This window comes from Trachurus japonicus, chromosome 4 (assembly GCF_045865225.1).
Source record: "Trachurus japonicus isolate A0001 chromosome 4, Traja_1.0".
NCBI lineage: Eukaryota > Metazoa > Chordata > Actinopteri > Carangiformes > Carangidae > Trachurus > Trachurus japonicus.
In genome coordinates this window covers 26645378-26660170 of record NC_140910.1, presented here as the reverse complement: position 1 = coordinate 26660170, position 14793 = coordinate 26645378, and the positions used below count along the sequence as shown (strand labels likewise).

The following is a 14793-nucleotide window of genomic DNA, read 5'->3' as shown; positions in this document are numbered from 1 at the left end:
AGACACATGATTAGATCAACAATAAATATCCCAGCAGATATTGATCAGCCTGTAGCTCTGGGATGTGAGACATGAATATGAGAAAAATGTTCATGTTATATCTCAACAACGATCAAAAACAAGGCAAGTCCTGTAGATATCAAATTCTTGCTACAACTTCCTTCTCGTAACTTTTTATTTTTTTAAAATATTTCCTCCACATGAAAAAAAAAGAAAGCATGTAAATGCTTTTCATGCTTTTGTGGCGTCTCATCAAGGTGCATGAAACACTGAGGAGCAGGTTTTAAGTTTCTCACTAGTTTCAGTTTGAGAGAATTTTAGTGCTGGAGTTGACAGACCTATTGCGTGTGTGTGCACACATACTTTTAAGTCACCATGGTTTCACCAGAGAAATGAGGTGTGTCATTAAACACTTTACAGTCTTGACTTCTGGCCGAGGAATAGATAATAACTGAGATCACTGTAACCAAACTGCAGTAAATGCACTGTTAAAAAAAACAACAAACAGCTGAGTTATAAAAACACTGAAATAAATTAAGTATGATACAATTTGATTTATATAAACTTGTCAAAAGCATGTGTCGAAGTACATTACAAAAGATTTAGAAACAACAGATTATGAAAATGCAAAGACTAAGAACAAATGCAATGAAATCACTGGATAAAATGATTAAATAACAATAATACAAATAATGAAAATATGCAAAAATGTTCACAAAGTATTTAAATGCATATAAAAAAAGAGAGAGTCTTGTCCGTGTTTTATGTTATTTTTACACCATAGTGTCACTTCAGGGCCAAACAGTTTAACATAGTTAAGTGATCAATTGAAAGTGACTCAATCATCAGGCTAATGATAAAAGCAGAAGGGGTTGATTGATGATATCAGTTCTGTATTGTCTTATCAGTCTTATCAGACCCCCTGACATTTAACCCCTTTAATGGTAAATAATTGAGATTAAATATGACAATGAACCAACCAGAGTTTAGTGACTTTTAAACCTGCAACATCGTCACAACCTGACCAATCACAGCCTGAGAGGACGAATCTTGAGCCAATCAGAGCTCCAGACTCTGATGGATCTCAGCTTGAGGTAATGAGAGCTCAGCTGGTCAGATGTTTGGAGGAACACCAGCACCAGCCGAGGAACAGTTGGAGGTCGAAGTGTAAAACCAGAGAGGGGATGGAAAGCTGCACAAGACATAAAAACAGTAACAAGAGACTAGAAGATTGAGACGGAGGTGATAAAAAGAAATAAAACTAAATAAGGAAACAGAGAGAGGTGGTTTGGGGCCTGAACACTCTGCAGGATTTAAAAGAAGCTTTGGAGGTTTTAGTTCTTATCTGGGAGGATGAAGCTGGGCGAGAAGAAAGCAGCGTTACAGACCTACACAGAGAGCATAGAGATGGAGCTGTTCACCTCAGGGAAACCCTGGGGGGTGACAACAACACGGGAGAAGGAGGAAGAGGAACACAGCTTCCATGAGGTAGGTGTGTGTGTTTGTGTCACACCCTGCACAGCGGAAAACAAAATGGAAACCTGAGGAGATCTCTGCTCATCCTCCCTCCATGTGTGTGTTTGATTGGAGCCAAATTAAGTCTCTTCCACTGATCCCTTCTCTAAGTAATCACTGCCAGGTTAATATGACTGAGCCACATAAGATATCAACATGTGACAGTATTTATAAAAACATGTTGTGTAGTGGTCTTTACACTAAATGTTTATCAGTGCATATAAAACAAAATACTTTCAGAAACCACCTCAAAACTCATCTGTTTAGACAAGCATTTGGGTTATTGTTTTTTTTTTTTTTTTTTAATTTTTCCTGTGATTGTGTCCTCGTATAAACTGTGTACTGTCTTTATTTTACTTACTTTGTTTGCCTTGTGGACCGCAGAACTGCTTTTACTCTAGAACTAGGACTCTTTAAGCACTTTGTGACATTTGTCTGTGAAAAATGCTATATAAATAAACTTTATTGTTATAAATTACCCAACATGTCAAGTCTTGGCTGCTAAAATCATAAAATGTTACAGATATGAATTTGATGGATGCAGAGATGCTTAATCTTCCAACAAGTTAAGCTTTTTTTTTTTTTTTTTTTTAGTTTTTGATGATTTACTTTTGAAAAACATGAAACATGTTGGGAGATAAATGACTCTTTGACATTGTTCTGTTTTCAGGCATCAAGGATTAGGGAGAAGGAAAAGCAGCTTTGCTTTCATTATGTGAGAGATTTGGTTGAACTGACTGAAACAGGTTGTCCCAATCAACAGTTGACTTTCATAGGAAGTTAATGGGTTTTTCCAGCATATTCCTTTATTACCCCTCTTCCTCCAGATTTGTATTTTTATGCACAATAAATTACCTCCTTCTCATTGCTCTCAGAGTTTCCTGGAGCATCCTCTGGCCCCCTCCTGTGAGGAGGAACCGGAGCCTGAGGTCGAGACGCAGCCCAGGCAGCAGGCCAAGCCCAAACCGGAGCCGTCTGCCGGGGGAGAGACCGAGCACAGCAGCGTCTCTGTGCTAAGCTTCATGGAGGAAATAGAGATAGAAATGGAGGTTGGTGATTAAAAAGAGAGTTTGGTCAAAATGTGATTATTTCTTCACATTTCATTTATTTTGAAACCTTCACTTCCCTGTGTGCAGGAGTTTCCTCCCCTCAGAGTGTCGGAGAGTGAACTGGTGGAGGTGAAGTCGGAGGATTCTTCCATCATGACCCCGGTTGGTCTCCCTTAGGCTTTATGAATTAATAAGTTAAGCAGTGACTGAATTAAAGTAAGTTCATTCACAATTTTCACAAACCCTGAGAACAAAGGCAGGCCTGGTTCAAAGTACCTCATCAGTTACTTAGTCACTCAGTGAATTAAACATTAATCAACCAACCAACCAATCAGTCAACACTGATCTGTTGCTCTCTCTTTGTTTGTGTTCAAAGTCACCGTCTCTTTTCTGAGTCGCTTTGTTGTGTTGAGTCATTGCTTCATTGTTTTCTGCTTTTGTTGGTTTCAACTCAGTTTAATTCAATTAGATATGATAATTCTTCTAGCTCTTGATTTTTTTTTGATAGTTGCCTGCCTCATTAATCAGCCAGTACTTCCATCACTCATATTAATCTTTGCTCCATTTGAATGTAAATTTTAAAACATTCTTTCCCTGGATTTTTTTTTGTTTTGTGTGTGTGTGTGTGTTTAACCTGCAAGTCTTTTGACTAAATCGGTTTTCTTTCATACTGTAGCCGTCGCCAAACAAAAGTAGTCGTCTGAAGTGGAGGAGACTGACTCCACAGAGGACGGGACTGGTGGTCAAAGACGTTGTCTGTCTCCCTAGAGGACACCTGGCACAGCTGGACAGGTGATAGAGGAAACTAGTGAATATATTGATATATTAATATTGATATATTAATATTGACAACAATAAAAGATTCAAGAAATGTATTTCGCCATTTTGTGCACAGCAAGCTGGGTACAATAGGAATTATTGTGCAGAGGTCCCCCCAAATCAGATTTAAAAGATTATTAAAAGGTTTAAAAAACTTGTTAAAAAAATATTTAGTCAAGACAAAGGTAAATAAGGAAAAACATTGCACACAATTCAACAAAAACACAATGAACATATACCTAAACAAATATTAGCTGCCATTCTGGACATCGGTGGTTCTTCTTCTTTAGTGACGTCATCATAACTTCTGGTATTGATATCCAATCATTAACCTAATCAATTCAGACACATCATCCCACGAGGCAAAGACCGAGCAGCTCTCGCCGCCATGGGCATGACCGCTCGCATCACCGTTGACTACAGCTGGTCAGCCAATCAGATGGAGAGCCGGTTGGCCGTGCTCTTCAGGGGCCAGTTTGTGAGACGGGCAGGACAGAGGTTCTCCTTCACATATCTACAGGTGTGTGTGTGTGTGTGTGTGTGTGTGTGTGTGTGTGTGTGTGTGTGTGTATTCATTTTGCACACATTTTAGTTGCTCTATAGACAAATCCAGATTAAGTTTACAGTCATGGTTGCCAGTCAAAGGTTCTTGCAAAATTTCAACAGGAGAGTAAAGACATCAGTGCAGGAATGTTTGTCCATGTTAAAGGGACAGTTCAACATTTTGGCAAATTGGCCCATTGCCGTAATCCCTATAGTCATAGTAGTAGGTTCGTTACCTTTAATTGTCAGTATAAGCTATTGTTAGAACGGCGGAGCAGAGCCACGAGCTGCTCAGAGCTACAGTATGCTACGGAGGCTAATGGGATTTCTTGGTTTCCCTCATCAAACTCATCAAATACACAACCCAACAACTCCAAAATGCTCCGGTGGACAAGTTGTGACCTGCACATTCACCACGCTATGAGATAATAACAGACTGTTACGAGACAGAGTTGTTTTAGAGACTGCTTGCTGAAAAACTGCCCCTGACAGGAACACGCGTTTTTCATGAATTTACCTCAAAAACAACTCTGTCTCGTAACGTTCTGTGGTGAATGTCCACCAGAGCGTTACTAGTATTGACACCAACAGTAATATCTTTTAAAAAATTAAGTATTGATAACATGTGAAATACACAAATGACAATATTATAAGGGGAAAAGTTAGGCCTCTTGTTTTTCTTTCCGTACACTTAAATCTGATTAATTTGCCAAAACAGAGACATGGATGAATTCTACTGATCACATTTTAGCTATATTAATTTCATTTTATTTCAGATATTGTCATTGTTATTTCTTTTGGCGGTCCTACATTGTGATGGGTTGTGTGTTGTTTCCAGTGTGTGCAGGGCTCCAGAGTTCTGTTCGTCCCCGACCGTCCTGCCGAGGGCTGGACAGGAGAGCAGGTCCTCAGGATCTCTGGACTTGGTCCTTTGTACATCCTCAGCCACCAGGACTGTCCACAGGTCAGAGGGGGAAGGTTTAGTCCCTTCCTGCAGCATCCACCCACACATGAAATACTTAATCAGAGTGATACCTTTTGGTTTGTGATGTGAGTTCAGTACTGTGGGTGTGATGCTGAAGAATAATGGACGCAACCGTTTGAGGGTTCAATTTATATAATGAGATTGTTTTCATCAACATTTAATTCAGTTCAACTTTTTTTTCACATGTCAGGCAGAATCTGGGAGGTTGGCAACACCTGAGAAGCCGGTGAACACGTAAGGAAAAACAAACACTTCTTTGGGAGATTGATTAAAAGAAGTTAAGAACCATGTGAATGAAATATATGCGTGTGTGTGCTGTTTGTTGTCAGGAAGGAGTTCTGTCTGGAGGCCAGCACAGAGAGCTGCCAGGATGAAGACAGTCAGCAGGAGAGACAAATTCAGCCTCGTGTTTGCAGGACCACAGATGAGGTGAGTTTGTTTCACTTTTATCAGGTGGTAAAAACAAAATACAACCAAACCAAGAAAGTCTACAACAGTCTGTGTAATGTCTCCGGTGTGCAGTTCACCCTCGACCTGGACACGGTTTTGAGACTGTTCAGACAGGAGAACATGGACAGAGACGTGGAGACCCACATCCAGGTGAGGAGGAGAGACCTGCTGCACAGCGCTCTGAAGGCGGTGAGGAGGCCGGGGTTCATCTTCAGGACCTCGCCCGTCGTCTCCTTCAGCGGGGAGGAGACCGACGGCCACGAAGGGCCACTCAGAGAGTTCTTCAGGTTGGGACCGTTTACCTGAAGCAGCATGTTGATGATACAGTTTAATGTGCTGATTCTCTTACTACTTGCAAATCGGGCTTTTTTTAACATATTCGTATTGCAACAGCATCTCTAAAACACGCAGAACCACCACCCATTAACAAAAGGATGCATCTACTCAGAGCAGCAAAGCAACAACCAAAAATGTATTCAGAACCAGAGTCAGAATCGGAGAGCTTTATCCTTATTACACCTACTGGTACAAGGAATGTAACATGGTGTATGGTGCAAAGAACAAGAATTAAATAAGTAAAAGTACAAAAAGACAAAATGACAAAAAAATATATTTTTAAGGATTGTGCTGCAAAATGAGGACCAGCCTCCTGTAACTTCTTGTTATTAATACATGGCCTGCACACATAACTATTATTTTATTATTTGATTTGTTTATTATTTAGCACATGAAATGCTAGATATTGTGACAAATGTCTGTTTAACTGAGACTTCATTAGCTAAAATATTAGAATATGTCATCTGCAATGATGTCGTCTATCCAGCAAAACAACATTTCTGAAACAGATTATTGTGTCAGTTTGTTTTGATGAGTGACCTGACTGACAGTGACTGATCTCCTCCCATCTCCCAGACTGACTCTTCTGGAGCTGCAGCAGAGCGCAGTCTTCGAGGGTTGCCCGCGGCGCCTGTTTTTGACCTATGACCTCGCGGCACTTGAAAAGAGGAAGTATTACGAAGCAGGCGTTCTGATTGGCTGGTCGCTGGCTCAGGGCGGGCCCGGACCTCGTTGTCTACACCCTGCACTCTACCAGGTTAGCGTGCGTATGTCTTCCTTGGTAATAATAATATTGGTATTGAAGATTCCTGTGGTTTACATTCTAGTGCTCATTGCTGGGATGTTTATTCGCTGCCCCGCCCTCGGCGTCTTTCAGGCTATGCGTCTATTAATCATCACATTATCTAAATTATGTAAGAAATTTAAGCCTCAGGAGCCGAAGATGTTTTGATGCTGCAGGTGGCATCATGTAAAAGAAACACACACTAAGTCAGATTGCCAGAGTTTTATATATTTTTTTTTAGCTCTACTGTTTGTATGGCAGCAACCTGGATGTGTCTCTGAACCATAGACTGTATAAAAAAAGAGTTCTCAACAAAATGGATTATATTGAAGCTGAGATGCTCAGATATTCATGTTTTACTGAGAAAGAGATGCAGCTAATCATGTGATCGAAGTTTCCATTTGGTTTATGACAAAATACTTGACTGAACATTGGCACTGAACATTATCTGCACAACAACAACAACATGTTATCTCTATTATGTCGGCACTCCCTGCAAAGCCCTGCTATTTTCAAATAGAGCCACAAATAGCTGCTGGCACTTTGACAACACTGTGGAGACAAATTTGTTATTTTAAAACTGTTGCTGAGCCAGTTCACATAACTACTGAAAGTGTAAAGGATCTTATGTCTATGTTTTCAATAAATACTCACTGGCCTATATCTCTTGGTGAGATAATTGAGAAATGCCTTTTACAGCTCTTTGTTTGAAACAATGATTCACAGTAATGATAAAATGTCTAAGTACATAACTGTGCTCACTGTCATAAATTCCCAATTATTGATTCACAGTTAATGTGTGGCCTCAATCCGTCTTTGGAAGACTTCAGCTGGACAGACGTTGCCGACGTTGAAGTCCAGATTCGACTGCAACAGGTAAATTGCATGCACGCACGCGCACACACACACACACACACACACACACACCGTATTGTGCGTGGACGCATTTTGAAGGATGCAGCATTCAAAAACTAAGAGTGATTTGTTTACCCTCTTCCACCTCAGTGAGGAGAGACAAATGATGTTCCTGTGTAACTACACACTATTGAGTATTAGTTGGTGTAAGAATAGAATATAATGCCTTCAGGATTTAATAATGCCTATTAATAATGCTTAAAATTGTGTATTTCTGTTCCTGTTCCAGCTGCAGTGTTGTAGTGATATAAAGCTGTTGCCTCCCAGTCTGTGTGACTGGGTGTCGAGCTGTGGGATCCCTGGAATCTATTCAGCCCGATCTGGTGAAATAGGAGCCATTTATATCCGCCTGGTCAAACACTACATCTACCACAGGTACGACAGGTTGATGACATAATAGGCACTAATTTCCTTGTGGCTTATATCCTAAAGAACTGGTTTGCTGAGTGTATTTAATGTCTGTAAATGTAATGCCTTGTGTCATCTGCTGCATTATAATGGATTCTAGAAATTCAGCTACCCTGAACTGGGAAAAACAAAACGTTTTTAAAAAGGTCAAGGTTAATTTTCAATCACACAAGTCCCTCTGCTGGGCCTGCAGGGTGGCCAGTATGATCTCCCAGTTCACCGAGGGGCTGAACAGCTGCGGTGGATTGTGGGATACGGTGCAGTCTCACTGGGAGGCGTTTGTGCCGGTGATGACGAGCGCACGGCAGGAGCCTCTGACCCTGGAAGAGTTCAAACAGCTCTTCACTGTCTGCTACAGCCACACGGACTGGGAGCTGAGGGCAGCCGAGGAGGCAACAGTCGCACACTGGGAAACAGTCCTTACCTCCGTCAGCAGTGAGTAGACAAGTAGATGGATGGAGGGTAGTAACCAAAAGTAAACTCTGGTATCAGACACTGATGGAACAAAAGAGCTTTAAGTGTCATTAGTGTCCTGAGAATGTGTTTTTAATTAAAATAATCTCTCCTTGTGAACAATTAGATGGTGAGGCAGATTTCTCCTTTGAAGACCTCCTGGCCTTCGTCACAGGGGCCGATCACCTGCCTCCCCTCGGGTTCCCCAGATTGATCTCCCTGCGTTTTTACTCTGAGGTGGGTATTTATCAGCTGTGACCACAAGGTCATCTTGCCTTGAGACCCGACACTCGCACAACTTTCCTATTAAATTAAATTAAATTAAATTAAATTAAATTAAATTTGAAGTCATCTGGAGGCAAAACAACAAACTGTAAACATAGCACTGACAAAGTTGCATCGTATAAACCGGATACAGCATAGCTATTTACACTTGCAGCAGACATGGAGCAACATTAGCATTGATTTTAACATATTTGTCTTGCCTGATGAATGCACCTCTAATAAAACATTCATCTCTTTAGCCTCTAAATACTCCAACTGTCTGTTCTACTGTTATTTGGAGTTCGGCAGCTGGTGCACATAGTGGCTTCATCAGGGTTTCCTGACTCCTAGTCCTGCAAAATTACATTAGCAGTTTAAAGCAGAAGTAAGCGGAATTTTTGTGTTAATATAAGTCTTAAATAGTTATATCTTCTGACAGCAATCACTTATATAGAGTGTTTGGTCCGAAACACGGGTCTGTCAGTCACTCTGCTCTGCTGTAAGCCGAGGAGAAAACTTTCCTTGTATCCTACAACATTTATCCAATGAGGAGAGAGAACGGCATAAAGGGGCGGTCCTCTCTGTGTGTGCAGCCAAGGGATGCGTGTGAATGTGGTGACGTAGGGACGAGGGTGGGGACTGCTAACTCCATCGGCTGACAAGAAGTTAGCCAAAATGACCGGATCGCTTACTTCTGCTTTAACACACATCCTGTATTAGGGAAACAGAAATGACAAAACGTGTCTTATTCTGTTTTAATTTTTACTTTTCAAGTATCGTCTGCCCCACACCTCCACCTGTGCTCTGGAGCTCTTCCTGCCGAGGGCGGTGCCGAGGGCGGTGGATCTGTTGGAGCTGCTGAGCCGAGCCGTGCACGAAGCCCTGGGCTTCACGCGTCTGCAGACAGAGGAGAGCTGCACAGACGTGACGATGAGCATAGGAACTGAAAGCTCTCCTGGATACCTGTGACTGAGGAGAAAACCACATCACAGACAAAAACAAAAAAAACCTCACCTAGCTGTGCATATCCTGTACTCCTGTGTCATGGAGATGATTACGTTTTGATGATTTTAGAGACTGTGACCTTCACAAGTATTGAGATTGTGGCTGCTGTAAAATTTCATATCACATGTGTTTAATGCAGCTACAAGAAAGTGAAATTGCCTCACAGATTAGTTCTTCAAAATAAGTTTATCATTCATGTTTTGTTTTAATCTCTTAAAAATTATTCCAATATATTCTCACATTCAAAAGAAAAAAAAAAATTATTTTCTATTTTCAAATAAGGTTTTATAGTAGAAGTCAACAATTTGATGTATGTATTAAAACTAAATAAAGTTTCTTTAAAAAAAGATTTACACGAGGGACGCCTCAGATTGGCACTTCAAACATATATGTCTCTTTATTTCTTCAAAAAAAAAAAATCTCATTTAGTAAAGGAAGGACGGAAGTAAAGCATGTGCTATCTTATCTCACAAATCAAGTGTCAAGTCCAAACAAACCAGACTGAAGCCTTGACCATGACAGTGCAGAAATGACTATACAACAACTAATGTGAAAATGATTGCTGTAACAAAGATGAAGTAATCAGAGCAGTAAATACACAATTTAAAGAATAGGAGTTACAAAATTAATCATTTGGGAATTTTTTTTTTAATTCAATCAATTAAATTAAAAAAAAATCAAATCAGTTGTTAAAATAAGCTGTTTTATAGCACATTGCTGTCCAACAACCAAGCAAAAGACAAACCAGACCGGGGCGGAGTTTAGCTCAGTTGGTAGAGCACCCGCCCCATGTGTTGAGGCTATAGTCCTCGCTGCAGGCGGCCCCGGTTCGAGTCCCGCGTCGGACGGCCCTATCCTGCATGTCATTCCCCCCATCTCTGCCTCCCATTTCCTGTCACACTCTCAACTGTCCTATCAAATAAAGGCATGAAAAGCCAAAAAATATACTTTAAAAAAAAAAAAAAAGACAAACCAGACTGACTGTAGATTTTGCCACTAATACTCTGACTCATACTCATTCATCTGACCCAAGGCACTCACCAAGATTATTGTTACCAGTGTTTTATGTGAGGCTTTTCCAGATGTATTTATAACTAAGGGGAGGAGTGAGTGAGAGGTATAGTTTCAGAGTTTCCTGGTTACTAGGCTTGTCAGCGTGGGAGCCACTTCTCTTATTACAAAGCATGGCAATTACTGACTCTTTGGATCATATTTCTTGGTTTCTTGGTTTGAGCCTTCCATTGTACTGTGCAAATAATTTGGCACTTGAGTCAAATATACACCTTCACTATTCACATCCAGGGAAATACAGTCAGTAGTGTTGTTGCACACAATTTAGATTTAATTTGATATAAAATGGCAAAAATACAAACTTTCTTTACATTTCAATAAAGTGCAAGTCCAAGCACTTCTGTTGGTTTGGAAATTTCTGCACATGACATTTGGGAATGGGAATGGTTGGGATGAATCAATGTGCTCCCTCACACTGTTGCCGTCCACATGAATCTTCTACGGGTTAACTCTGACCCTTTGTATGCTTCTCACATTGACTCTGCTGACTGTGCCGTTGAGGTTGTCATTAAAAAACTACATGGAGAGAAAACACAGAGAATAAACATTAGAAATCTAGGCCATTCACGTTTAGATGCGTATGTGCTGACGATAATCTTTTATGTTTTACATACCTGTTCGAGAAAATCAATGATGGTTGCATTGCTGAGCTCACCACGGGAGGATAGGGCTATCTGTATATGTGCCAGTGTCAAAAGGGCTGCAAATAGAATAAGAATACTTAACATGTGGAAATACTTACTGTGGTTACACAACTAATTTTAAGAATAATACAAGGACATTGTCATTAGTTTAAGTTTGCTTAGTACAGTGATCCTAAGAATTTTGAAAGATGTTAACAATACTTAGAAATTAATACAGATGGTATTACATGATATATTTATGTACCTTACTCTTTGCATTTGAACACCAACAAGTAGTGCATGCTTGGAATAATATAGGCTATGTTTATTTGGAGCCCAAATCAATAGGAATTACTTACATGGATCTTCAGTGGTTGTGGCTGTTGTAAAAGTTACTGTAGTGGGGGTTGTAGTTGGAGTTGTAGTTGGAGCTGAAGTTGTAATTGTAGTTGGAGCAGGAGTTGTTGTAGTTGGAGCTGCAGTTGTTGTAGTTGGAGCAGGAGGTGTTGTAGTTGTAGTTGTAGTTGTAGTTGTAGTTGTTGTAGTTGGAGCTGCAGTTGTTGTAGTCGGAGCTGTAGTTGTAGTTGGAGCAGGAGGAGTTGTAGTTGGAGCTGGAGTTGTTGTAGTTGGAGCAGGAGTTGTTGTAGTTGGAGCAGGAGTTGTTGTAGTTGGAGCTGGAGTTGTTGTAGTTGGAGCAGGAGTTGTTGTAGTTGGAGCTGTAGTTGTAGTTGGAGCAGGAGTTGTAGTTGGAGCTGCAGTTGTTGTAGTTGGAGCTGCAGTTGTAGTTGTAGTTGGAGCTGCAGTTGTTGTAGTTGGAGCTGGAGTTGTAGTTGTAGTTGGAACTGCAGTTGTTGTAGTTGGAGCTGCAGTTGTTGTAGTTGGAGCTGGAGTTGTTGTTGTTGGAGCAGGAGTTGTTGTAGTTGGAGCAGGAGTTGTTGTAGTCGGAGCTGAAGTTGTTGTAGTCGGAGCTGCAGTTGTTGTAGTCGGAGCTGAAGTTGTTGTTGTTGGAGCTGGAGTTGTTGTAGTTGGAGCTGGAGTTGTTGTAGTTGGAGCTGCAGTTGTTGTAGTTGCAACTGAAGTTGTAGTTGGAGCTGCAGTTGTTGTAGTCGGAGCTGCAGTTGTTGTAGTTGGAGCTGGAGTTGTTGTTGTTGTAGTTGCAACTGAAGTTGTAGTTGGAGCTGCAGTTGTTGTAGTTGGAGCTGCAGTTGTAGTTGGAGCTGCAGTTGTAGTTTGAGCTGCAGTTGTTGTAGTTTGAGCTGCAGTTGTTGTAGTTGGAGCTGGAGTTGTAGTTGCAACTAAAGTTGTAGTTGGAGCTGCAGTTGTTGTTGTTGTTGGAGCTGAAGTTGTAGTTGGAGCTGCAGTTGTTGTTGTTGGAGCTGGAGTTGTTGTTGTAGTTGGAGCTGGAGTTATTGTAGTTGGAGCTAAAGTTGTAGTTGGAGCTGCAGTTGTTGTAGTTGGAGCTGCAGTTGTAGTTGCAACTAAAGTTGTAGTTGGAGCTGGAGTTGTTGTAGTCGGAGCTGGAGTTGTTGTAGTTGGAGCTGCAGTTGTTGTAGTTGGAGCTGCAGTTGTTGTAGTTGGAGCTGAAGTTGTAGTTGGAGCTGGAGTTGTTGTAGTTGCAACTAAAGTTGTTGTAGTTGGAGCTGAAGTTGTAGTTGGAGCTGGAGTTGTTGTTGTTGGAGCTGGAGTTGTTGTAGTTGCAGCTGAAGTTGTAGTTGGAGCTGCAGTTGTTGTAGTTGGAGCTGAAGTTGTAGTTGGAGCTGGAGTTGTTGTAGTTGGAGCTGGAGTTGTTGTAGTTGGAGCTGGAGTTGTACTTGTAGCTGGAGTTGTACTTGTAGCTGGAGTTGTAGTTGTAGGTGAAGCTGTAGTTGTAGCTGTAGTTATCATTGTAGTTGGAGTTGTGGTTGAGCCAATAGTTGCAGTTGAGCCACCAGTTGTAGTTGAGCCAATTGTGCTCGTTGAGGCACCAGTTGTCGTCAAGCCAGTAGTTGTCGTTGAGGCACCAGTTGTTGTTGTGCCAGTAGTTGTTGTTGGGGCACCAGTTGTAGTCGAGCCAGTAGTTGTCGTTGGGGCACCAGTTGTAGTCGAGCCAGTAGTTGTTGTTGAGGCACCAGTTGTCGTTGAGCCAATTGTGCTCGTTGAGGCACCAGTTGTCGTCGTGCCAGTAGTTGTCGTTGAGGCACCAGTTGTCGTTGTGCCAGTAGTTGTCGTTGAGGCACCAGTTGTCGTTGTGCCAGTAGTTGTCGTTGAGGCACCAGTTGTCGTTGGGGCACCAGTTGTCGTCGAGCCAGTAGTTGTCGTTGGGGCACCAGCTGTCGTTGTGCCAGTAGTGGTCGTTGAGGCACCAGTTGTCGTCAAGCCAGTAGTTGTCGTTGGGGCACCAGTTGTAGTCGAGCCAGTAGTTGTCGTTGAGGCACCAGTTGTCGTCAAGCCAGTAGTTGTCGTTGGGGCACCAGTTGTTGTTGTGCCAGTAGTTGTCGTTGGGGCACCAGTTGTCGTCGAGACACCGGTTGTGGTTATTGCTGCTGTGGTTGTTGATGGCACAGCAGTTGTTGCTGAAAGTGCATTTGTAACATTTCAGAGGCAATCACATGAACTTGAGCCTTATCTGACCTACCCATCTTTACCTGAGCCTGGCTACTGGCACAGCACATTGAACTACGACTGTTTCACTGTTTTATATACAATCTTTTATCACATGCACCTTCAAGATGGAATGAATGATTGACCAATCTTAGAATCAGATCAGCAGATATATAATTTCTAAAGTCTCAAAAAAATCTTTTAAGCCAGCCTGCTGCTACGTACAATCATAACCTCTTTAGTTCAAGGTGAGAGAGCGGCGCCTGATGCTGTCTGTCAGCCAGCATTTCTGTTTGTGCTCTTGCTTCTCCATTGTCATTGACAGAAAGCCATTCAAGCATCAAATGTCTAACAAATCAGTGACTCTAACAGTGTAATCGTAGTAAAGTCTAATCTTGCTGAGAGGAATTTAAACAGCGAAAATTATTAGATATTATTAGTCTTTTCTGATTGGTCAACAATTAACAGTTTTTGAATGAAAAAAACAAATAACAAAAAAAGTAATAGTAGGTAACCACAAACACAACCTATGTATTGTCAAGGTTTGAAAATAATTTGCCCTAGAAGTCCACCTGGCTAGCACTCTTATTTTGCCTACACTCATACAAACTATATACAGTATCATACAATACAAACCAAAGCATTAACTTGGTAAATTAATATTTACTTTGCCCAGACGACGCATGTAAAAATCCAAACAAGAATATCCAAACAAGAATTTTTCTCTCCATGATGAGTTCTGTGTGTTGCTCCTCACTCCTTCAGGTACAAACAGGCTCTTGTTTTATGGCTGCATGTTGTACTTACTTTTGTCACTCCTCCCTCAGTCACAGAAGGAGTGAGCATAAGGTATTCATGATAGGGGCTACTTTCATATAACCTGAAAAACCAGCTAGTCACAGGCACAGGTTTACAAAATATTGGTTAGTACAAACAAAATGATAACAACATCATACTGCTGAAAAATTCCACAGCGGCCTTAGACCATTACGA

At 41.3% G+C, this 14793-nt stretch overlaps 2 protein-coding genes across 2 annotated transcripts; one reads left to right on the top strand and one right to left on the bottom strand.

The window, feature by feature from the left end:
- The first annotated feature begins 1091 nt into the window (after window positions 1-1091).
- On the top strand, window positions 1092-9514 carry LOC146989073 (uncharacterized). The gene is made up of 15 exons (XM_085775440.1): window positions 1092-1488; window positions 2391-2564; window positions 2652-2726; window positions 3241-3356; window positions 3729-3903; window positions 4765-4890; window positions 5102-5145; window positions 5241-5340; window positions 5434-5648; window positions 6274-6454; window positions 7274-7357; window positions 7626-7771; window positions 7998-8239; window positions 8385-8494; window positions 9296-9514. The coding sequence occupies exons 1-15, from the start codon at window positions 1354-1356 to the stop codon at window positions 9488-9490; spliced, it is 2118 nt and encodes a 705-aa protein (XP_085631566.1). The 5' UTR covers window positions 1092-1353; the 3' UTR covers window positions 9491-9514.
- A 1019-nt stretch (window positions 9515-10533) lies between these two features.
- On the bottom strand, window positions 10534-13165 carry LOC146989072 (uncharacterized; the record flags this gene model as incomplete). Its single annotated transcript, XM_085775289.1, has 3 exons — window positions 10534-11113; window positions 11212-11297; window positions 11580-13165. A coding segment is annotated over one exon (1578 nt), but the record flags the coding sequence as incomplete, so codon positions are not given.
- Window positions 13166-14793: the final 1628 nt, after the last annotated feature.